The sequence below is a fragment of the Triticum aestivum genome, chromosome 2B, assembly GCF_018294505.1.
Source record: "Triticum aestivum cultivar Chinese Spring chromosome 2B, IWGSC CS RefSeq v2.1, whole genome shotgun sequence".
NCBI classification, from domain to species: Eukaryota; Viridiplantae; Streptophyta; class Magnoliopsida; order Poales; family Poaceae; genus Triticum; species Triticum aestivum.
Window position 1 is genome coordinate 763,947,107 of NC_057798.1, and position 25,568 is coordinate 763,972,674.

A 25,568-nucleotide genomic window follows, 5' to 3' on the forward strand; every position below is an offset into this window, starting at 1 on the left:
AACAGTGTGTAGCAATCTGACTACTTCGAATATTTCTGTAACTCTAAAAATTCTGAAAAATTAGAACGACATGAATAATTTACTTATTAATCTTCTGCAAAATGAATCAACTCAAAAGCACTCTTCTGATAAAAATGAAAAATAATTTCGTGAGCGCAAAAGTTTCTGTTTTTCAGCAAGATCAAATAAGCTCTAACCCAAATCATCCCAAATGCCTTGCTTGGCACATACACTAATTTAAACCACAAAAAGACATCTAACCAGAGGCATAATTGGGTATTTTATTTAAAACATCAAGAAAACCAAAAAGCAAAAAGATACAAGTTGGGCTGCCTCACAACGAGCGCTATCGTTTTACACCCCTAGGTAGGCATAACTCGTAGGATCTAAGTTTTGTCATCTTTGGTTCTAGATCCATATGATGCCCTCATGATTGATTCATATGGTGGCCTAATTCTTGTTCTAGGGAAGTGTTCCATACCCTTCCGTAGTGGAAATTGAAATTTAATATTCACTTTTTTCATAACAATCACGGCACAAGTAGTACTTAAAACGGTCTACCAAGTATAATTGGGCAAGACGGATTGCAATCAATATCAAGAACAATAAAAATCTATGGGCACATAATTCCTATTTGCAAGAATAAGAACATCATTAATTCTTCCCATAGGCTTTTTAATAGTAGAATTCGCCAAGTGCAAATTTAAAGAGCAAACTTCAATGTCGGTAAGACCAAGCACATCACATAAAGATTTGGGAATTGTAGAAACACTCATTTTTTAGTCTTGACTTTGATAGTAGGTTCCCATTCATCATGTAACTTTCTAGAAATTGAAACTTCTAATTCCAACTTTCTTCAAAATCTTTCATCATGGATTGCGACAAATAAATACAATGAACCAAAGAGCAACTATCATAATTAAAGTCTTTGTAATCCAAAATAGTGGGCACATCACTAGTTAAAGTCTTGACCACATCAAACCCACTTTTATCAATTTTTTCAATAAGATTTGCACCCTCCGAATTATAGGGACACCTTATAGCTAAAGTTGACTCTTCTCCGGTCCCTTTTTCATCAATCTTAATTTTACTAAATAAGGAATCAATAGAAGAAACACCAATCATTTTAAGATCTTCATCACTTTTATGAAAGTAATCACTAGAAAACGCTTTTTCTAAAAATTCTTTTTAACTCTAAGCATAGCGGTTCTTTTCTTACTTTCATCCATAGAAACATAAAGAGTTTAATTGTTTCTTCAACTTTAGGCACAAAAATTTTCATCTTGAGAGTTTCTACATTATGAGAAATTCTATCAATACTTCTAGACATATCATCAACCTGATTTAACTTTTCTTCTATCGTAGCATTGAACTTTTTTTTAGTATTGATAAATTATTTAATATTATTCTCAAGATCAGAGGTGTTTCAATTATTACTATAACAGGGATTACCATAGGAATTACCATAATTATTATAGGAATTACTAGGAAAAGGCCTAGGATAAAAATTACCTCTATAAGCATTGTTATTGAAATTGTTTTGCGAGATAAAATTCACATATATGGCATCACTATTTTTCTCAATCAAAGTAGACAAATGCACATCATTAAAATCAATTGGAGCACTTCTATTAGCAACCAACTTCATAAGAGCATCAACTTTTTCAATCAAAGAATTTATTTCTTCTACCGAATTGACTTTTTTACTAGTAGACGCTCTTTCGGTATGCCATTGCGAGTAATTTTCCATAATATTGTCTAGCAATTTAGTAGCTTCACCCAAAGTAATTTCCATAAATGTACCCCCCACGAAGGAATATAAAAGATTACGAGAAATAAAATTCAACCCCGCATAAATTTTTTGTATGACCATCCAAAGATTTAACCCCATGAGTTGGGCAATTCCTTAGCATCAATTTCATCCTTTCCAAAGATTGTGCAACATGCTCATGTTCAAGTTGCTTGAAATTCATGATCTGGCTTCTAAGGAAATGATTTTTGCGGGCGGAAAATACTTAGTAATAAAAGCATCTTTGGACTTGTTCCAAGAACCGATACTATTGCGAGGCAAAGAAGAAAACCAAATTTTTGCACGATTTGGCAAAGAAAACGAAAACAATTTTAACTTCACAACATCATTGTCCACATTTTTTTCTTTTGCATCGCCTAATTTCACGAATGTGTTAAGATGGGACGCGACATCCTCATTACGAGTACCGGAAAATTGATCTTTCATAACAAGATTCAGCAAAGCAATATTAATATCACAAGACTACGCACTAGTGGCGGGAGGAGCAATCGGAGTGCTAATAAAATCATTGTTGTTGGTGTTTGAGAAATCACACAACTTGGTGTTCTCTTGACTCATGATGACTACTCAACAAGATTGCACTAAGAAACAGATTTGACGAGAAAATGACGAACGAAAAAGAAGGCGAATAGAACAGTAATTTTTTGTGAACTGGGAGAGAGGAAAATGAGAGGCATATGGAAAATAATGTAAATTGTGAGGAGATGAGATTTGTGATTAGGAACCTGGTTGATGTTGAAGATCCTCCCCGGCAACGGCGCCAGAAATTGCTTTTGATGTCTGCTAGAACTACGTCGGTATTTCCCCAAAGAGGAAGGGATGATGCAGTATAGCGACGGTAGGTATTTTCCTTAGTGATGAGACTAAGGTTATCTAACGAGTAGGAGAACCTCCTAACACCACGTAAACAACACCTGTACACAAATAACAAATACTAGCAACCCGACGTGTTAAAGGGGTTGTCAATCCCTTTCAGGTACGGCGCCTCAAGTAGGCAAGATAATGTGAGATAGATGTGGTAGATAGGATAAATAGATCGCGGATAAAATAAATTTTAGTAAGGTATTTTCGTATTTTTGGTTTAATAAATCCGAAAATAAAAGCAAAGGAAAATAGATCGCCAAGGCAAATGCGACGAGAAAAGACCCGGGGGCCGTAGGTTTCACTAGTGGCTTCTCTCGAGAAAAATAGCAAACAGTGGGAAAACAATTTCTATTGGGAAATTGATAGAACTTCAAATAATCATGACGATATCCAGGCAGTGGTCATTATATAGGCATCACGTCCAAGATTAGTAGACAGAGTCCTGCCTGCATCTACTACTATTACTCCACACATCGACCGCTATCCAGCATGCATCTAGTGTATTAAGTTCATGGGAAAACGGAATAATGCAATAAAAACGATGACATGATGTAGACAAGATCTATTTATGTAGAAATAAACCACATTGTTATGCTTAATAGCAACGATGCATACGTGTCATTTCCCCTTCTGTCATTGGGAACTAGCACCGTAAGATCGAACCCATCACAAAACACCTCTTCCCATTGAAAGATAAATAGATCAAGTTGGCCAAACAAAACCCAAATATCGGAGAAGAAATACGAGGATATAATCAATCACGCATAAAAGAGATCAAGAGAAGACTCAAATAACTTTCATGGATAAAAACATAGATCTGATCATAAACTCAAAGTTCATCGGATCCCAACAAACACACCACAAAAAAAAGAGTTATCATATGGATCTCCAAGAGACCATTGTATTGAGAATCAAGAGAGAGAGAGAGAGAGAGAGATAGGAAGCCATCTAGCTACTAACTACGGACCCGTCCAATCTGAGGTTTTGAGACAAAGATCGGATACAAGAGATGGATTAGGGTTTGAGAGGAGATGGTTTTAGCGAAGATGTTGATGAAGATTGACCCTCCCTCGATGAGAGGATTGTTGGTGATGACGATGGTTTTGATTTACCCCTCCAGGAGGGAAGTTTCCCCCACAGAACAGCTCCGCTAGAACCCAAGATTGGTTGTGCCCAGGTTCGACCTCGAGACGGCAGCCGCTTCATCCCGAAAACCTCCTTATGATTTTTCTATGTCAGAATACACCATATAGCAGAAGGGGGGGCGGAGGCCTGCCAGGTGGCCCACAAGACACAAGGGCGCCCCTAGTCTTGTGTCCATTTTGTTGGTTCCCCTCCGGTATTTCTTCGGCCAATATTTTTTATGTATTCCTGAATAAATACCCGTGAAGTTTCAGGAAATTTGGAGTTGTGCAGAATTGGTCTCTCAGTGGATGGTTGGGGGCAGCAGCGGTGGATGGTTGGGAGCGGCTGTGGCAGTGGTGGATGCTTGGGAGCGGTGGCGGTGGTGGATGATCGGGGGTGGCGGCGGCTTGTAGTGGTGAGGGGTGGAGGAGCTACGGTGGTGAGGGGTGGAGGAACGCTGGAGGTGGGCGCGGGGCGTGCTGGAGGTGGCCGCAAGCCAGCGTTAAGATGCACTAGGTCTTGGGGGAGGTGGGTGCGGTCGCTCTATTGGAGGCAGGGGTGATTTGGGGGCACCGTTGCGGATCTGGTCGGGGGAGGGCCGGCGCGTCTATTTCACGATGGGCCAAAATTTTCGTCAAGTCGTGTGCTTTTTTTCCTAGCTGGCGCGCTAGGCCTTTTTACCGTTTTGCGCCAAAAACGGTCACCGGCATGGGCCGGCAGACCGTGGGCCGATATTTAGTCCTCCCGGCAGTGTGTTTTCCAGAAAGTGTACCGGCAGATGGTGTGCCATTGTTACTGTAGTTCTCCCGGTAGTTAGGCCGCCTTAGCATGCTTGTAGCGGCAGTAAGACATGTCCCGACAGATAGTTTGCCCTTAGACAGGTTTTTCTCCCAGCAATTAACTGCCCCTAATTAAGTGTTGTGGTGTAGTGTCCTTCTAGTTCTTCCTCCATCAAGTATTTTCGCAGTGCACGGCGAAGCCCCGCGGGAACAGTTTCACCACCACCGTCACCACGTCATCGCGTTGCTGGAACTCATAGACTACTTCGCCCCGCTCGTTGGATTGAGGTAGCGAGGACGTCATCGAGCTGAACGTGTGCCGAACGCGGAGGTGCCGTACGTTCGGTGCTTGATCTTGACGGATCGTGAAGGTGAACGACAACATCAAATGCATTGATAAATGCTTCCGCTTAGCAATCTATAAGGATATGTAAATGCTTTCTCCGTCTCGTAGTTATGCATCTCCATGAATAGATCTTGCGTGTGCGTAGAATTTTTTTTGTCGATGCTCGCCATAAATTAGATGGCGGGCGGTAGTTGGGCGGCCACCAAGTGGGACAGATGCGGACACCGAAGGGGCACGCACCGCATCTGTGTCGATGCATTTCAGTCGCAATTTTGGGCAAAATTGGTTCGTGCGGACGTGAAGCATACGCGTTTTGGGTTTGGGTCGGCGTGTTAGGTCTCTAGTTTTGTCCACGCCGACCCGAAAGGATGCAGGCGGACCACTACTAAGTTTCAGAATAAACCCAGGGCACCTCATCCTGTAGTGTCTACGCCGCCTTCAGCCGTGAATTCGCATGTGGTCCAGAAACCTCCCAATAATGGTGTGAGGACCTAAGTGAGTCTTAGATATCAGGTCTGTGACCCTATCTTTATCTTTAGTAGGTGACTTATCACGTGCCTCGTCCGATGTTGCCATCCCGGACAGCGATGCAAACACGCTGATAGATGTTGATGACCGCCGTATGTTGGCCGGCCGGCTAGAGTCGTCGTGCGCACAGTACATCTCGTCGTACACGTGTCGACACCATGGTAAGATTCTTTGTTTTCTACTCCCTCCGTTCTAAAATAGATGACCCAACTTTGTACCAAAGTTAGTATAAAGTTGAGTCATCTATTTTAGAACGGAGGGAGTATTAATCTAACCATGATAGGATTCTTGCTCTCGAGCACACATTACATGCATACCTGTTCAACGATCCAGTTGATGTTGGCGCGTGGTTCGTTCTTGTACGCGCACCGCAGAGAGCAACCAACCACACAGACCGTCGACCACGCATGCGCCGAATACTTTTATTACTTCACCCTCTCTGAGTTCACACTTCACACCACGCTATAATGGAATATATTTTGGCCTTCTTTGGTCCATAGGGTATGAATTCTATAGGAATAGAAAAATCATACAAAGTGAGATGACATTTCATCATCATTTCTACAGAGAAAGAGATCTCGTTTGAAGCATAGGATAGGAATTTTTCCATTAAATCTAGTCTAATGTTTTTTCCCTTTAAAATATGAAGGATTGATTCCTATCCTACGTAGGAATAGGAATCCATTCCTACAAACTAATGTGCTTCAAAGGATTTTTTTTTTCTTTGAAAATCCTAACATATAGAATTTGTACATAATTCCTACAAACCAAGAGACCTTCGACTTCAGAAGTCCAAGCCTTTTTTAGGAAGGTTATGTATTGGTGTCCGCTGCCGTGGATTGGCCCTCCTTGGCGGATGTCGACTGCGCGCCTCCTCTCTTACCTTACACCTTATGTTTATTTGATCATGTTTCTAGCTATTTTAATTACTTGAGTTGTGCTTTTAATATATCCTGTTTTCATACAGATTTAAACCAAGAAACTTGTACCAATGTTTTACCTACTGTTGGACCACTACCTAAGCATACATGCATTTTGTTTCGATACCAGTTTTAATATTCATGCCTACCTATATGTAATTTTCAAGTTCTGTCACATGAATCTTCTTACATTTCACTTTTAAGATTACACATCATTCCCTGAAACATACTTTTTAAAGAAAACAATATCAGTAACACACTGTCTTCTTGTCATAACAATCACTACAAAATCTACTATATTTTTCGATGTCTCACTTGTGTCACGTAAAATCACTACTAAATGTATTGGTGATAGTTTTCGGCCATCACACCCACCGTCCTAAAAAATTTATTTACGGTACCAATTCCTCCGTCACACAAGATCGTGTCTTAGGTGACGAACCCAAGATTGTCAATGATGGCCGTTTTCGGCGAGTGGTGCGTCTTGGGCGCATCTATAATTTTTTATTGCTTCATGCAATTATCTTACTACTTCTATATATTTTTCGCAACAACTTATATTAGTTTCTGGACGAACTAATTAATCTAGTGCCCAGTGTTAGTTCCTTATTTTGCATGTTTTTTCTATCGCGGAAATCCATATTCAGGAGGATCCAAACACCGTGAAAATTTACGCAAGAATCAATGCAAGCCATGGGGGCATGAGCTTCACAAGCTCAGGGGGCGCCCCCCTAGGGCGCGCCATGTACACTTTTATCCATGTCGTAAGTTGGTTGGAGGTGCCCTTTGGCTGCAAGGAAGTTAGCACTAAAGAAATCAGGAAGTTTGCCATCATGCAAGTACAGACGGCAAAGGCTGAAGTACAGATGGCAAAGATTTTGCCGTCAGCCTGCTGACGGCAAAGATTGTGGGCAAAGCTAAATAGGCAAAGGGTACTTTGCCGTCAGCCAAACTACCTCTTTGCCATCTTCCCTCTAACCCACAGGCGGCAAATTAAAGTATTTTTGCCGTAGGCAATAATACCTCTTTGTTGTCCTCCCTTGAACACAAAGACGGCAAACTTTTTTTATTATTAAAAAACATGGATGTTCGTTCTTGTTTGTAGGTTCGGCGTTCATCATGTTCATGTACATCAGTTCGTCATCATTGTCATGCTTGGTGTTCGTGTCCATAGTTGAAGTCGCACAAGAATGGAGGAGACGCTGTTCGCCCTGCCTGCTCCTGCCCGCAACACCAATCGAAGGGAGGAGACACTGGCGGCCCTTCCCTTACCAGCCTCCCGCGCCGTTCCGCACCGGCAGTGCCTTCTCTGCACGCCCGTCGCTCACGTCGCCCGCCCAACACTCGTGCTGCCCACCGTGCGTCGCTCGCAGCGGCCTCCCACGCAGGCCTCCCTGCTCGCATCGGCCCGCAGAGGCACGCTCGTCCGCGCCCTGCTAGCGCTGCTTGCGCGTCGTTGATAAGTCTCCGACGTATCTATAATTTTGTATTGTTCCATGCTATTATATTATCATTTTTGGATGTTTTACAATTATTTTATAGCAAGTTCATATCATTCTTTGGGACTAACCTGTTGACTTAAAGGAATCAAACAACTAGTTTAGAATGTTATATTGTTATTTTTGCTCTATACATGATTTTACGTGTTGTGCTAAAGACTTTAAACACCTTCCCTAGCAATGTGTGTTTAATGATGATAAAATCTCGACTTCTTAAGTTAATGGTGTTTATGATTATTATGGTATTAAACAGATTGAAAATTTGTTGTTTTCAATTATGAAATTGCTTTTTTGCTTGAAAAATATGAATCCAACTTATACCAGTCTATTAATACTTATATTAAGTAAGTTTTCGTTGTTAAAAAAATTTAGATAAAAAGATGAGTAGGAGAGTGAAGAACAAAAAGAGAAATAACAAATTGGCTAAAAAATGTCATGAAATTTACACGAAAATAAATGTTTGTAAACGAAAATAAATTTACACAGGAATTTTCGTTTGGACGAAAATTGTAACAAGCGCTCGCCAGGAATTCCGGGCAACGACGGCAACAACACACCTCACAAACTAGCTGCTGACTACTATGGCTCGGCGTAGCGCTTGCCACACGGTTCCCGCGGTCACATAGCAGCCGGTGCCAAAGAAGATGCGGCCGCGTGCACATCCTTTACCCTTTCGGCATCGTCAATTCGCCGGATGACGGCCACTGCGCCATGAATGGCTTCGGCCTGACATGAATGGCGACGGCCACTGTGCCCATGAATTCCGATAAGGGAGAAGAGTGAAGGAATAGAGAGGTAGCAGCGTATTACGTCGTCGTCGTCGTCGTCATTGACGTTGACGAGGAAGAAACACGATCCTGCCGAGTCCAATGTCGCCATCCCGCACGGCGGTGCAAACACGCCATCGTCGAGCTGCCTAGGTCGTTGTGGTTAATAAGAGACGCCGGAACAAAAACGCAAGTACTCCTTCCGTAAACTAATATAAAAGCATTTAGATCATTATTTTAGTTATCTAAACGCTCTTATTTTAGTTTACATAGTACACCGTGACTGCGACTCGACCATATGTACAGACATACCTGTTCCACAATTCAGGTCGGCATGTGGAGTACACCGACGAGGATGAGCGCGTTCCCAGCTTCCTTGAAAGAACCCCCGCCTGGTTTAGCCTCTATTTCAGTTCACCCGAGCTGTGCGACGCGTCGTAGGAGAGAGCTGTTCGGCAGTAGGAAAAAAGAAGCACGGTGGTGGCCAGCTAACTGATAACACATACAACCGACTCGCCATGGTATTTTCTAGGAATTTTGGGGAGGGAAAAGATGTAGGTGTCAACCCTAGCTTTCCCTCTCACTGGAGCGCGCTCTCTCTCTCTCTCTCTCTCTGTACTCTCGCTCGAACGATCAGAGGAAGAAGAAAGGAGGGACACACGGGACACGGTGGATTTCCGGCGCACATTCGCCTGCTGCACGAACGGCAATTTCCTCGAGCACGAACTCAGACTCCACGGCAATTACAACGATCGTCCAGGGGCTTTTATACCTTGGCCGCGCTGGGGCATGATCCCGACGTTTCCTACCCAGCCGGGGGCCCGATCAGCCCGCTCCGCTCGCGCCCACCATGCGCACGTCCGCGAACGGGTCACGGCGAGCCCGCAGCGATCTCCAACGCTCACCCCCATGATCAACTAACTGCCTAGACCTAGTCTTTACACCCGCCCGAGCTACGCACACACACACACGCTATCTGGACACACCCCAGATAATGGCCATAGCCAAGTCAGACCATATGCCCGGACAATGGCCAGATGCAGCGAGTGCAGAAAGAGAGTGTTAGCAGCTTATTACCTCGTGTGGTTGACATTAATGAGGAAGAAACACACTCATACCAATTCCGATGTCACCGTCCGCCGCGGCAGTGTAAACACGCCATATCTACTTTGACGGAGACTATTGGAGCCTCTAACTATAGTTTTATGGTAGGAGAAACTCGATGGGCGGTTCAGACCCTCTCCGCCCCACATTTCACCACAACCCACTACCAACAAAACCCGGAAGAATGGACCACATCTCAAACTTCATCTACTGCCAGCAATCCCACAAACCCTAAGGACACAGCTGCACGCTCCAATGCCCATTACCGAAACACACCGCACAGGATCACACCGGCAAATCGACCGCGAACCGCCGCAGAAGCACATCGCGCTGCTGCCTCGATTCATCGCGAAAGAAAGAGAGGTGGAGAGGCGAGGCATAGGAATTGCGAGTGGAGTGCGGTTACTGAAAAATCTAGCAACCACTCACCTGAAGAGTGAATGCTTCCGGGTGGGGCAGTGGTGGAAACCGTGCGCGGCCATTGAAGCGGCGAACTGTGCGTTGTGGGCCCACCTGACAGAGATAGAGGCGAGACGAGTGGCTAACTCCACGCATTCCTGGTCTCTGTTCGCTCGCGTTAAAACAGCCCGATGAAGTAGCGCCGCCCGAGACAGAATGACGGGATCTGGGTCGTTCGGGAATGTTGCAGAATCCAGGTCGTTGGGAAGTTATTTTTTTCTGTTTCTTTTATTGAATTTTGGAAGGCAGAGTAGCTTCTACCTCGGTTATATATTTCGAGCAGATCGGAGAACACAGGCTGCCTGTCATCACACCTCCCCTCGCCCCTCTTCCCTCCTCCCTCGTCTCCGCCCTGATGCGCCAGCGGGCGAGCCCGGCCAGTGGAGGCGGCAGCACACCTTTTCTTCCCATCTGCTTGTTCCCTAACCGCATGAACTTAGATTGTACTATGTCCTTTATCTGAGTAGGCAAATTTTAACTTGGTCTCTCTTACCTCTTCTTTTCACATAAGAGTATATAATACTGTATCCGATCCCTTGATTTCATTGTCTAAACAAGTTCTTTCTATGTTTTTAAGACACAAACCTGATAAATCATTCTTTAAAAAGATGGTCGTGTACTCGTGTACATCTCGCAAGTGATGTATGATAGCCGGCAACGGAAAACACACCAATATTCAGAGATGCACGTAAATTAGCTTATCATTCATTGAACCTAGTACCTCTGTGATCATCCATTGAAAGAACGTAGCTCAGCTGGCCACGTCGCGTGCCTGATGCCACATATAAACCAGTCGCCACGGTTTTTTCGAAGAATTCCAATAAGGGAGAAGAGTGAAGGAATAGAGAGGTAGCAGTGTATCCTACATCCGTGCTTGAACAGAAATGACATGCCTGTTCCACATATGAACAGAAATGCTTAACCGTGCTTGAACACGAAACACTATACGTGCTTATTCTGTGCAAATACTTCCGCATGACATGCCTGTACTTGTCTCTATCTGTGCGTATCCTACATCCCTCGTTCTGTTAGAGAGCCTGTTCGACGAGGTCCCTGCATTGTTCATCTTCTTCTTCCTTCGTCCTTGTCCTATTTTTCTCTTATGTTCCAATTCTATTTTCAACTTTTATTTTTTAATGTTGTTTTCATTCTATCCAATTACTTCTCTTTATGGGATCACCACTCACCCATTCGTCCTTTTATGCATTGTTCTTCTCATGCAAAATTGCTACTCTCGGTTTTTCAAGATTTTTAGTTTTCTTGCCTGAAGTACGATCATTCTATTCTTCAATAGTTGCATTTTGTTGTATTATCAAATAATTATTTGTGAAAACACTTCGATGCCACAGTTAGGAATTTTGTGCTAGCAGATACGATTTGAATTTCGTTTTCCAAAGTGCACTGCCTCGTGTATTATTTGATTTAATTTTTAGTGCTAACTTGTTTCCTCTTGTTCTACCAAGTTACGGTCCACGAAACAGATCTTTTTATCACGATACTTAGTCGGTGCATCCAGTTTCGCCCGTTGGAAGTTGTGCCTATTCTGCTGGATCATTTTCTAGTAATTTTTGCTGCACACAGCCAACAAGTCAAGCCACCATCTTTTTTCTCGCTCCTCTTTCCCCATCCACTTGTTCCTTTCTAGTCATATACTCTAGGTCTGCTCTGTTCAGACTTCTACTGGGCATTGCTGCGACCGCTTGCCGGATGTCGACGGTGACAGTCGTGGACGAGGACTACGCCATCATCATCTAGTTGTGGAGGTTGCTCCACCAAGAAGAGCCACGGAAAAAATCCGCAGTTGTTCCCAATACAGTGCATGTGGATGTAAATCATGATGTATACTTGTTAATGTCCTCCAAATCAGGTCAGAATATGAATTGGTTCTAGATTGCATGCTGCTATTTTACTACTGGCCAATTTGCGATGCCACTGAGGTTTGCGTCACGAGGACGAGATTCTGAAGAACAACTGCTTCCGTCTTTCTTTTGACATGTCCGCAAAATGTTTGAACGAAACCTACAATGGATAAAATGTTTGACGTCTGTATTAATTGTTAGTTGTTAGTTCATTATAGGTTTTGCATAATTACGTGTTCGCTTATTGACTGAAGAAAATGTTTAATTACCTAAGATGTTCTTTTAATATATCCTGATTTCATAAAGATTTAAACCAAGAAACTATTATGGATATTTTAGATACCGCTGGACCACTACCTAAGCATACATAAGTTTTGTTTCGATACCAATTTTAACATTCATGCCTATCTATCTATAATTTTCATCTTCTGTCACATGAAGCTTCTTACATTTCAATTTTAAGACTACACAAAATTCGCTGAAATATTCTTTAATAAAAATATCAGCAACACACCGTTTTTTTTCCGTAACAGTCACTACAAAATCTGCTCTATTTTTTGACATTTCACTTGTGTCACGTAAAACAATTTTTTGTCACGGAAAATGAACTAGTGAGATTTTCCGGCTGTCAGCCCACCGTCAATGAAATGCCGTCATAAAAAATAAAATCTTGACGGTACCACTTCCTCCATCACGCAAAATCGTGTCTTAAGTGACGAATCCAAAATTGTCACTTATCGCCGTTTTTGATGACTGATACGTCTCTGACGTATCTATACTTTTTTATTGTTTATGCCATTACCTTACTACTTTCACATATTTTTGGCAACAATTTATATTACTTTTTGGATTGACTTATTAGTCTAGTGCCCATTGCCAGTTCATGTTTTTTTATGTTTTTTGTTCCAAAGAAAATCCATATCTATGAGGTCTAACCATGATGAAAATGTATGGAATTTTTTGTGTGAAATATATCTGAATTTTTGGCGCAAGAATGAAATCAAGGGGAGCATGAGCTTCACAAGCTCAGGGGCCCCGCTCTAGGGTGTGCCATGTGTACTTGTGGCCACGTCCTAAGTCCGTTGGAGGTGTCCTCCAGCCGCATGGAATCTAATATCGGGAAAAAGAAAACATGTTAACAAATTTGAGCCTGATCGGAGTTACGGATCTCCGAATATTTAAGGAACGGTTTTCGATTAAAAAACATGACCGGAAAACACAGAAGTAACCATGGAGAGAAAAAAGAGAGATATCCAATCTCAGTGGGGCTCCCTTCCCTCGGGAGCCATGGAGGCCAGGGACCAAAGAGGTAATCCTTCTCCCATCTAATGGTAATCCTTCTCACATTAATGGTAAGGACAAGCAAGAAGGATGGGGGGGGGGGGGGAGGGGCTTCTCTCCCCCTCTCTCCTGGTGGCGCAGGAGTGCTACACGGGGAACCATCATGACGGTGATCTACATCAACAACTTTGTTGTCGCGATCTCGAACTTTTTCCCCCTCCATGCTGCAGTGTAACCTCTCTCTTCCCACTGTAATGTCTACTTGAACATGGTACTTTATGGTATATATTATTATCCAATGATGTGTTGCACCTCTATGATGCTTGAGTAGATTCTTTTTGTCCTATGGATTAACTGTGGTATGCTATGATTCCCGTCGTTTGGGCACAAGTGTGAGGTTACCGATATAGGTGTTTCAATATGTTCATAATTCGTTTATAGTGGTTTTTGCGAGTGATAGAAATGTAAACCCAAGTAAGTGGGTTGCTGCGTCCGGGAATAAAAGGGATTTTACACTTAATGCTATAGTTGAGTTTACCTTAATAATCTTTAGTAGTTGTAGTTGATTGCTAAAGTTCTAATCATAAGTACATGTGATCTAAAAACTTAAAGTATAATTATAATAAGTATCACTATCGTGTCATATTCAATTACCTAGAGATAATTTTCCTCATTGTGCTCCAAAGGCTTTAAACAATAACTAACTTTTATTATCTGGCAAAGGTCTATGTTCATTGTTGTAAAGTAGTTTTATTTCTTGTTCTAGGTAAAGCGAATGTTGGTGCGCATAGAGTTGTATCGTTGGTCGATAAAATTTGTGGGTTATCAAGACCTTTTTGCCATTGTTGGGTTCGACACTCTTTTCTATCAAAATTATGATGCTACTTTAGCTACTCGTTGGGTCCGACACTCTTATTAATTCTACCTTTAGCGACTCATTGGGTTCGACACTCTTTTTTATCAAAAAGGCTACAACTGATCCCCAATACTTGTGGGTTATCAAGAACTTTTTGCCGCTGTTGTCGGAGAGCAATAGAATGGGATGAGGTTTCTCGTGCGCGATTGTTTGCTTTATCTCTAAGTAGTTTTTATTTTTTATAATTAGATGAGCACACTTATTTTATGTGTCACTGCTTGTCTCAAAAAGGGAGACACGTAAGGGATCAGAAAACTAATTTAGAATGGTATTCTTGGAATTTATACTCTATGCAAGATTTGAAGTGTTGTGCTAAGGACTCTAGACACCTTACCAACCAATGTGAGTTTAATAATAATGAAATCTTGGCTTCTTATGCCAATGGTGTTTAGGAGTACTATTATATTGAGCAAATTGAAGAATTTGTTGCTTTTAAGGGTGCCTATGAAATTGCTTCTTTGCTTGAAAAGTATGATGCTACTTTTTATAAATCTGAAAATTTTGCCTTACTTAAATATTTTTATGAATATTGTGATTCTCTGAAAAAAGAAATTTATGAAACTGTGAGCTCATTAGATGAAAAAGATAAGGTGGACCGCGAAGAATAAAATGAGGAAGAGCAGATTAGCTACCCGTGCCCACCTTTTACTCATACATTGTTTAATTCCACTTCGTGTTTACCAGAGGATGATTGCTATGATCTCTTGCATTTGTTTGAAATATCTTTTTTTATGAACTTGCTGCCTGCTATGCTTATCGTCATGATGCAAATATTAATGATGCTTATGAAGATGAACTTGTTATGAGTTCTTATGTTAAGAATGAAATTGTTGCTATTACACCCACACAAGATAGTTCTATCTTCTTAAATTATGTCAACTACCCTATATTAGAAAAGTTTGCACTTATTAAGTATTATATTGGTGGGTAGCGTTTTACCATTAAACATGCTGATTTTGTTAGATATAATATGCATGTGCCTACTCCTACTTGTGATTATTATGAGAGAGGAATCGCATATCCACTTCTTTAAGTTTTTAATACGATAAAATTCGAAGAAACTGCTTATGCTATGTATTGGAAGAGAGTTAGACTTTGTTGTTACATGCTTTATGTTACTATGTGCTCACTACTAGTTATAAATCATTGTTAATTAACATTGGCTTTAATTATTCCTTTTGAGATCCATACGGATGGGAAGATGTAATAGATTACAGATGGCCCAAGATATGAGTCATCAGTAGAAGAGTGGGCAGCCCTCCTTGGACTGCCTCCTAGAGATGAGAGCTTCACAAATGTGTATGGGATTTACCATCAGAATCATTAATTACTCCATGAAAAATATGTACGGCCACATCCAGCTGACTATGAGGAGAAGACTCAGGGTTTGGTTTGTGGAACAACATGTATTTCAGATGAAGACAAGACGCAAAGACCTTTGTGGCGTCCAAGTCTTCGTTGCAATGCCTATTAAACAACCCAGACCTTGCCTTGCCGAACGCAGCAAAGCAAGCCCTCCATCCGACATGCCGTTCCACAAATTAGCTGCTGTACCAGTACTAGTATGGCTGGGCGTAGCGCTTGCCACAAGGTTACCACGGGCTGGAGCAACACCGACACCACATAGCAGCCAGTGCAAAACAAAATGCGGCCGCGTAGACATCCCTTACCCTTTCGGCATCGTCGATTCTCCTGATGACGGCCACTGCGCCATGCATGATGGCTTCGCCCTGACCTGCAACAAGACCGGGATTAATGGTAGGCGCCGCAGGCCATTTGCTGGCGATGTGGAGGTCGTCCACATTTCGCTGCAGCGAGGTAAGGCCCGGATGAAGGCGACCATCTCCTCCTACTGCTACAACCTCACCTCTCGGGTTATGGACACGGACCCGTGGTCGGTCGACCTCAAGGGTACGCCCTACAAGTTTGCGGGCACCAACAAGTTCACCGTCATCGGCTGCCAAAGCCTGGTGTACATCGTGGGCGAGCACGGCGACGACGCCCAAGACCAGTACATGAGTGGGTGCGTGGCCATGTGCTGGCGCGGAGGCAACGGCGATGTCAGGTCGGCCCTCAGAAACGGCTCCTGCTCCGGGATAGGCTGCTGCCAGACAGCCATCCCCAAGGGGTTGCAGTACTACCAGGTGCTCTTCGAGCCTGGAGTCAACACGACGGAGATCCACAACGTCAGCCGCTGCAGCTATGCGGTGCTCATGGACTCGTCCGACTTCACCTTCTCGACGACCTATGTGACCTCGCGGGCGTTCATTAACAACTACGGCGGCCAGGCGCCGTTCGTGGTTGACTGGTCTATCGGAAACGAGACGTGCGACGCAGCCCGCAAGAAGCATGTGTCCTATGCGTGCGTCAGCGACAACAGCGAGTGCTTCAACTCACAGAATGGACCAGGCTACATCTGCAACTGCTCCAAAGGCTTCCATGGTAATCCTTACCTGCAACATCTGGAGCGCGGATGCAAAGGTACGTAAACATGCTTACCCATCCATCAATTTATTTATCCACATGCATGCATACATGTATGTTCCATCATCAATCCAGAGCCTGCAATCTATACCAAATAAGATTATTTTCATAAGCAAGATTAACTTAGTGAAAGAACCTTAAATTTTGTACAATATAATTGTCATCTCGCAAAACTATGATGCGCTTGCTTTAAAGGGTTTTTTTTCACTACAAACCACACAACAATTGTTTTACAGTATTCTCCCATTAATAAGTCAACAAAATACAGTATTTATACAAAAGAAAAAGACAACAAATAAGTCAACTGCATAGTGAAAGTTTGGTTCAACCAATTCTCCTGCTCTTGGGGACATGCGATTATCTAGTGGATATGGTTCTCAAAGTGCTTGCATCATAGATGTGCACTAAATAACCCATCCTTTCAAGGTATTCAAATGCTTTGCTTTGATTCTGTGTTTCAACGCTTGCTTTAAACTAGATGAAATGTTAGTTGAAAATGTGCTGGAAAAACTGTCATTACCAATTCATTAACACCCCCAAGTGTTAATTCTTCAGACATTGACGAATGCAAGCACCCCCAACGGTATCGCTGCTCAAATGGCGGGGTCTGCAGAAACAGGCTGGGAGGCTATGACTGTCCATGCAAATCTAGATGGAAAGGCGTCGCCAAAGCGGGAACCTGTATAGATCATTTCCCTCTAGCAGCAAAGCTGGCAGTCGGTAAGTTCTCTACTGCACCCCATTGTGGGTATTTTTGTTGATAGCTCATAGTGCAACGAACATTAGTACACAGCACGCTGGGTGAGATCTGTTCAAGTAGAATCTATAAACACATGTATGACATACTGACTGCTTGTACATCTCTTCATGGATGCAAGCCATATGATTGCTTCAAAGGATTTCAATCATTCAGTCCTATATACTTCTTAATTTCTATAAATGGCCTGGCTATAATCTACGACCTACATGATTTCCATGTCTTTTAAAAGCTCAATTTCCTTGAAGTTGTTCTACGGATTCAGATTCGGCAGTCGAGTTTCAGCCCCTTGGCGGTCTTGATTTAGATTCCTTTTTCTTCTTGTAATTCTAGTGGTAATTTGTTTTAAATTCCAAGTAGATGAGCAAAAGAAACTATTAACTTTTTATACGAAATATTTCTGCCAGAATTGTAACTACGATTTTCATGATATAAAGTAAGTTTGTTTTATGTCCATCTAGGTGCAATAGGTGGTATTCTTCTTATGTCGATCATATCGTTCCTTATTATTCTTCACAAAGAGAAGAAGAAGATGAAGGAATTCTACAAAAATAATGGCGGCCCTCTATTAGAGGAAGCAACAGGCATTAAAATTTTCAAAAAGGGGGAGCTCAAGCCATTTTTGAAGAATAGCAACATAATTGGAAAAGGTGGATTTGGTAAAGTTTACAAGGGCCTTCTTGACAATAAAGAAGTTGCAATAAAGAAGCCAATCAATGGTAGCGTGCGAGAGAATAAACAATTTGCCAATGAAGTCATCATCCAATCTCAAGTCATCCACAAGAACATTGTTAGGCTCATTGGATGTTGCCTTGAAGTTGAAGCCCCCCTGCTGGTCTATGAGTTTATCTCACAAGGTAGCCTCCATGATATTCTTCACAACCACAATAACAAGGTGGCACTCAACTTGGAGGCACGTTTGAATATCGCTGCGCAGTCAGCCGATGGGCTAGCTTATATGCACTCAAAAGCAAATATTAGAATTCTACACGGTGATGTCAAGCCAGCAAATATACTCTTGGATGATAACTTTGTACCCAAGATTTCCGACTTCGGCATATCTAGGTTGCTTGCTAGAGACAAGGAACACACAGGATCAGTCATCGGTGACATGAATTATATGGATCCAGTATATCAACGAGAAGGCCTACTCACCGAAAAAAGTGATGTCTACAGTTTTGGAGTTGTGATCCTGGAGCTTATTAGTAGCAGGAGGGCCATACATTCTGAGAATAATAGCTTGTTAAAGAGCTTTCTTGAATACGATAAGAAAAAGGAAAAAATGACCGAGCTTTTTGACAAGGAAATTGCAATAACAAAAGATTTGGAGCTTCTTGATAGTCTAGCATGCATGGCCCTGAAATGCCTTAGCCTTGATGTAGAACAAAGACCAACAATGATGGAGATAGCTGAGCAGCTACTCATACTGAGCCGCTCTCGTAAGGTGTAAGATATTTGGTACGCTGAATGTCTGCATGCTGGATTAGTAATTGTGTTTCAAAGTGATGTACATGCAGGGCTTATTTGCACCAACATCCTCCATCGTGTAATCTGAAATGTAGTGGTATGTATAGTATTTGGTCTTCCCGCCTTTTGCAATGAACATGCTAAGTATAAAGTACCATGGTGTACCCCCCGTTTTTCCTACTCCTGCTTGCCTATAGATTGCTTTGGCCGCAAATGCCGCCACTTTTTCTATCGTCTGTACAATACATCACAGCACTGAAGCCATGGAACATTGGGCATGGGATACCTTCGGGGACCTCGCGCCGTCGGAGTCAGGGGAGGTGTCGTCCCCAGTGTAAATAGTTGTGCATAGCTCATTCCACCTTATGCCGACTGAGGCGCAGGAGGAGCTATCCCCAGTGCACGGGGAAGGAGGTAGTGTAGAGTAGTACGCGAGAGGAAAGATACACCTTGGGTGCTCTCATTCAGTACACATCAATATATAGTACATGTACACGGCGCAATGGCGCTCAGAGGACGAGAGGAGGAGTGCACGTACGTGCATGGGACCGCCGTGCAACTGCTAACACGCCGCCTCAGCCGTAGCATCTGGTGGCTGGATGCATAGGCTGGACCGAAAATCATGGAACGCCGGCGAGGGGAGCCGTTTTGTCAAGACGTCGGCGAAATGCTGCTTGGTTGGGACGTGGAGGACGCGGAATTCGCCAAGGGCGACCTTCTCACGGACGAAATGGATATCTAGCTCGATATGCTTCGTGCGTCGGTGGTGGACTGGATTGGCCACCATGTATAGGAGCGTGATGCTGATGATGGCTGACTTCTGGGGCATGGAAATACGTGGTGCAGGCCTGAGGGTTTGTGCGGCTTCGATAGACTATGGTGCGGGATTGATTCAAGAAGGTGCACATGAGAGCTTGGAGTCGATAGGGCGCGGGAGGGTGGCACGTACAACCACCATGGAGTCATGTTGAAGATGGAGTAGGAGTCTGATGGATGACTTCACTCCGAGCTGATGGAGGGGCTACTGCGTATGTTAACCGAGAGTCGAAGCCTATTTCAGTGAGAAAGCGAGAGACACGTGGTTCAGACTAGGTACCAGCGGTCTGATGGAGACGTGATATTCGGCATCGGTCGGCGATGATCGATGGTTCTCTGCAGTGGGGGTTGAGGCAGTGGGGGCTAGCTACCCGGGAGACTCGACCAGGACAACAGAGGCTCGACGTGGTGATAGCGGCAAGGCGTGCGGTAAGCACGGAACACAGCGACAGGCCAAGGCACTGGTGGTCAGAGATGTCGTCAGACAAAGTGTGCAGGGGTGCTGAAGCAGTGTTGACAACTACCAGATTCAAGTTGGTGACTGGGTCTATCGGTGTTGGTTGATGGACAGGAGTTGACCATGGAGAATCTAAGAAAGTGTCGGAAAGTCTAAAATTGTCGTCGAAAGCGGAGAGAGTACATGATCGTATATTTTGTGGTATTCAGTGCACATGGCAAAGTGCAGATGACAAGTACAGAAGGAGACAGAGTGCTATAGCTGTGGGACATGTTAGAGACTATCCGGGAAAATGGTGAGACAACTGTGAATTTGACTCAGGGTGACACAGGGCGACGGTGAAATTTCTTCAAGTTTCAGACATACGGTCCATGAAGAGCGGTGACGTTGAGTTCAGGTAACTCTAATATGTGGCGTTCAATATATGAGTTGTTCACTTTCACGCAGACAGTGATCAGTGTGTGATGGCATTGAACGCATTCTTCGAAAGTTGAGAGCATAAAGTAGAGTAATGAGGAACTTACACTAGTAGAAAAGAGGGCTTTGGTCCACCCCGGGTTAGCCCATTAGTCCCGGTTCAGTCTAGAACCGGGACTAATGGGGGCATTAGTCCCGGTTCGTGCGCCCAGGGGCCACGTGGGTCATTTGTCCCGGTTCGTCTGGACCTTTTAGTCCCGGTTGGTGCCATAAACCGGGACTAAAGGGTGCGATGCCCATTAGTCCCGGTTCGTGGCACCAACCAGGACTAAAGGGTTAGACCTTTACACTACAAGAAATATGCTTAATTATGACCTTCTCGTAGTGACCGTGGGTGAATTGGTCATAAATCTATGAGCATTGTGCGGCAGATGGTCATGAGCCGTTTGGGAGGGTCCAAACTCTAAATCATCATGACCATTTTCGTCAAGAAGGTCGTAGTTTTCTTATATAAAATGGTCATAACATAGACAACATTGATCTACACCTTTCATTTTAGCCTATCTTGACCAATTTAAATGGTCATGACTACTGATTCACAATGCTTCAAAATGACTGGTCAGACACCTCACCAATTTTGTCGATGTGGCTTGTCCATGTGTCAAGCCACCTCAGCATTGCCTCAGACCTGATATGCGTGACCGTTAGTAGGTAGGGGCTTAATAATGCAAAACTCCTGGTGAATCTCTGATGAAGTAACTACTTTCTTGTCTAGAAATGATTTTTGGGAAAAAAGAGCAAACTATAAAGCAGCTTTAGTTCAAATTTGACCTAGTTCCTCCTAAATCGGCAATAATATGTCTTTTTGATAAGAGGTGTATCGAAAGCTTTTCACATGCAACCATTTGGTTATCTGTACATAAAATGTGGTCTCATATTTTTTTTTAAATTGTTTTGGTACAATTTTTTGACAAGTATTTGGTAGGTTCTTAAAAAGGCCCATCTTTGGCACTTCGGGATTAGAAAAAAAACCGTGCAATGAAAATAAAAACTCAATTCGGTAACATTGTTTACCCGAAATAAGAGGCCATTTGAAAAATATTGGGTCATTTGAACAAACTATAAGAGGGTAATATGTTGAGTGTTTACCCGAAATTGGAGGATAAAAAAATATAAAAGAAACGAAAGGAAAAACACACAATTTGCATATGCTTAATTCTCATTGGTGGAATCATTTGTGCCATGGATTGATGACATGGCAAACATCCTGCCATTCATTCCCAGCACTCCCACCGTCCACTGATCCATCCATCCATCTAAAGAAAAGGAGAAAAAAAAGGAGAAGCCCACCGCACCAATCTCTCCCTCCCTCTCTCGTGCGAACCTCTCCTTCCCAACCTACGATCTCCTCGCCGCCGCCACCAACCATGCCGGCTGGTTCCGGCGAGCTCAGGCCACGCACAGCACGACCCTGAGCTCCCCAAGATCCGCACCTCCCCCCCCCCTCCGTTCAGATCCGCGCCTCAAGGCCCGCAACCTCGCCCGCTGCTCGGGTTTCTTAGTCGGAACCCGCCACAACCGGCGATGGCGAGGCCTAAGCTCGCGAGATCCGTCACCGGCATTGCCCAGGTAGCCCCTTCCCATCCTTCCTTGCCTGGATCCACCCTCTCCTCCTCATCTCACCTTCTCCTCCTATCCGCCCCTTCGATGCAGGACACCATGGTGTGGAGACGGCGACGACGGCAGGAGGCACAAGGCCTTGCCCTGCTCAAGGAGGAGGAGGAGGGGCGCACCTAGCCACCGGCCATGCTCTGCTCAAGGAGGAGGGGCGGGAGGGGTCTGCTGCTAGGGCGACCAAGAGATCCTTCCCGAGCTCAAGCACGGCCACGACGACCCACTGCGGCAGGTAGCATATCCCTCCCTCTCTACCTCTGCTCACTAATGATGCTAAGTCAAGGAATATTTGATGCAAATCCTGGTTGCCTCAAGGAATTCAAGAGGGATTTGTATGAACAAGTCCAGTTTTTTTATTTAGTTACGGCCGAACAGAGAGAGAAAATGAGGTCCAGATTGGTCAATTTGGCTGCCACTTCATGGATTTGTATCTATGCAACCATCGCCCTCCTGTTTGCCTCTATGGGTAAACTTACTTGCTACATATTATTCACAATTTCTCCATTGTTAGCAGCATCTTCTTAAGTAGAATTTTTAGAACTGGTTATTAGCTGAAATTACAATAGTTAATTCTTTTATCTGTATGTCGCCTGATCTGTTGCTTGTTGCCAGATTCTTGTTATACCAAGATTGTCTTGATTATCCTAAGATTGTAGATTTATTTTTGTTTTGAAGCTAGGTTTCTTTTCAAGCATGTCTAACATCTACATGGAATTCTTGAGGTAAATAATATAAGGAGATTTTTTGTGGTACATGTGTATGAACCTATAGTCGGTTATTATCGGCTGCCATTTTTTTATTATGCGGCTCGTTGTATAGAGGCTTATCTATGCATTAGTATTTGATGCTCTATCATGTTAGTTTCCTTGATCTGCTTTTTGAGCCTTACCATCATTTTTTTCTTGTACGCAGCAATGGTGGGAGTGCCATATTGGGCAGAGGAAGAGGATGAGAAGAAAGAAGGCTTGGGCGTCAGTGGGTGTTGGGTGGCGGCGGCCTTCCGCTACCTGCCCCATGGCACCTCACTCTACCGCGGTGGCAAGTATGTTTTACTTCCACAACTCCACCCTCCTGTATGTGTATGTATATACTCCACCGACCGCAAACCCTAGATTTAGCTTGCTTGTATAATATGATGTGACTTATGCACTGTCCTCTCATTTATTTACTATAATGGAGATTTCAAATATGTTGTTATGCTGGAGGACAAGTCTCGTTAGGCCAGCAACAGTGGGGAGCTACAAAATTACCTTCCCTGATCTGAACTATGAGCACCTGATGATTTTGCGTGTGCAAATAAATGGAAGTCAAAATGCTTTTTGTTGTGACTTACTTTTCCTTAGCAAATAATGTATGTCTTAATTAAACTTGAATCATTGTTTTCTCCTATGATGCTAAGTGATTCAGTAATAAATTAGTAGACTAGAATATTTCTTGTTTTGATCAGTTTTGTGTGGAAGATATGACCTTCTTTGAATACCCTGCTCATTATATGTTGCTCAAAGGTTCTCTATCATAGCTCTTGTTCTTGTTTTTGTTGATCTAAGAAACATCTTACATGCTATAGAAGTCCTATTAGCTAAACTTGCCTTGTAGTAGTCTCCATAAAAGTGGTTGTATTTTGAATTTAATTCTATTTGTCAATCTTACCCTTGTGGACAAGTAATATTTTTTTCTCCAGATTTAGTCTATATTGTTCAGGTTGTATGCTTCGACTGAGAACCATCAAGGTAATGCTCTTCCCCCACATGTTGTTCTACAAGAAAAGTATAAACAAGATTCAAGTGAGCGTTTATGGGGTTGTTCATATGATTTGTTCATGTGCTTCATGTTGTAATTCCAGTCAAGTAAAGACAACAGAAACATGGTACCCTCTTTACTACTGAAGTTTTGCAACCATGTTAATAGTTAATGCAAATTGTTGGGACTCTTCTGAGAAGATTATTTCATTAGTTTATTTCTGTAACTATTTCCTGTTCAATAAGAAAGGTTGAGATCACTGCAAGAAATGGTTCTGATTGGTTCTACATATGAATTATGTTAAATTCTACATACGAGGTTGTGTTTCCGCCATGTATACTTTGTGTGCATGTGTTGTTTGCTTTGAGGTTAACTTATAGTTTGCAATCAGTTTGTTTTGGTTGTTTATGAGCTGTGTTGTGTTGTACTGCTCATGGCTGTGTTGTTTATTATACTGTGTTAAAGTTACACGATTCACATATCTTGATCTTGTAAGTTATTGATGTGAGTCTTTTTTTGCACTTAGTGTTGAGAGCTAACAGACGAATAATCTTGCAAGTCCTGAAATTTCTATGGGAGTATGTCTTAAAGTCTTGTGTTTCTGTTCATTGATGTGAACTTTTAAGTCTCATTGTTGAATGTAAAACCACCATTTGTCTTTCGTTTGCTCATATTTTATATGCTTTCTTATGTTTGATTATTCCTATTACCAGGATTATCTGAATCACTCAGAAGAAGCGGAGGGTAGAAGGAGGGCACAAGAAGCTTCGTTTCTCATTGCTATTATGTGTGATAACTTAAATCTTGTGCTTCTCATCCAATCTTTGTACAACTATGTTGCTGTGCGCTTGTGCACTTGTTGGATCTTTTTGTTGTGCACTTGCACATGTAGAACTATTTTTCTGTACACTTTTAGAATCATTTTGCTGTGCACTTGTTGGGCCTTGAACCTTGGTGTGTAGAGGAGTCGATGGATGATGTATTGTATTTCATGTGATGTGCTATTGAAATGAAATATACAGTTTATCTGCAATATTGTATTTTGTTGTACTTGTTTTTCAATGGGCCTATCTTGAGATATGCATGCTGCTGACAAAATAATGCATCAGCCCAAACAGATCAGACATTTTTTATAATAAAATATGTATTGGGCCAGAGCCATGTAGGCTATATTGGTGGACTGGGCTGTGAAATTTATGATGATTCCATTTGGTCACTAGCAATGCCACGTCAGCTCAGCCACATCAGATCCTACGTGGCTCAGAGAAATGGGTAATGACCAAACCAAAAATTTGGTCAATAGAGATCTTTGACCAAAATTTTAGAAAGGTCATGTTTGTTCGTTCTTGACGGCCAACTGTTGACCTTTTGAATTTGGTCAAAACAAGGTCATAGAACATGAATAATGACGATTCAGTGACCAAAATGGAGGGTCAACAATGAACAAATTTCTTGTAGTGTTAGTCCCGGTTCGTGCCACGAACCGGTACTAATGGGGT

The 25,568-nt window shown here is 42.9% G+C and overlaps 1 protein-coding gene across 1 annotated transcript; it reads left to right on the forward strand.

The window, feature by feature from the left end:
- The first annotated feature begins 15,777 nt into the window (after nt 1-15,777).
- On the forward strand, nt 15,778-19,022 carry LOC123042559 (wall-associated receptor kinase 2). The gene is made up of 3 exons (XM_044464990.1): nt 15,778-16,738; nt 17,297-17,461; nt 17,960-19,022. Exons 1-3 carry the CDS (start codon nt 15,784-15,786, stop codon nt 18,946-18,948), a joined length of 2,109 nt encoding a protein of 702 aa, XP_044320925.1. The 5' UTR covers nt 15,778-15,783; the 3' UTR covers nt 18,949-19,022.
- The last annotated feature ends 6,546 nt before the right edge of the window (nt 19,023-25,568 follow it).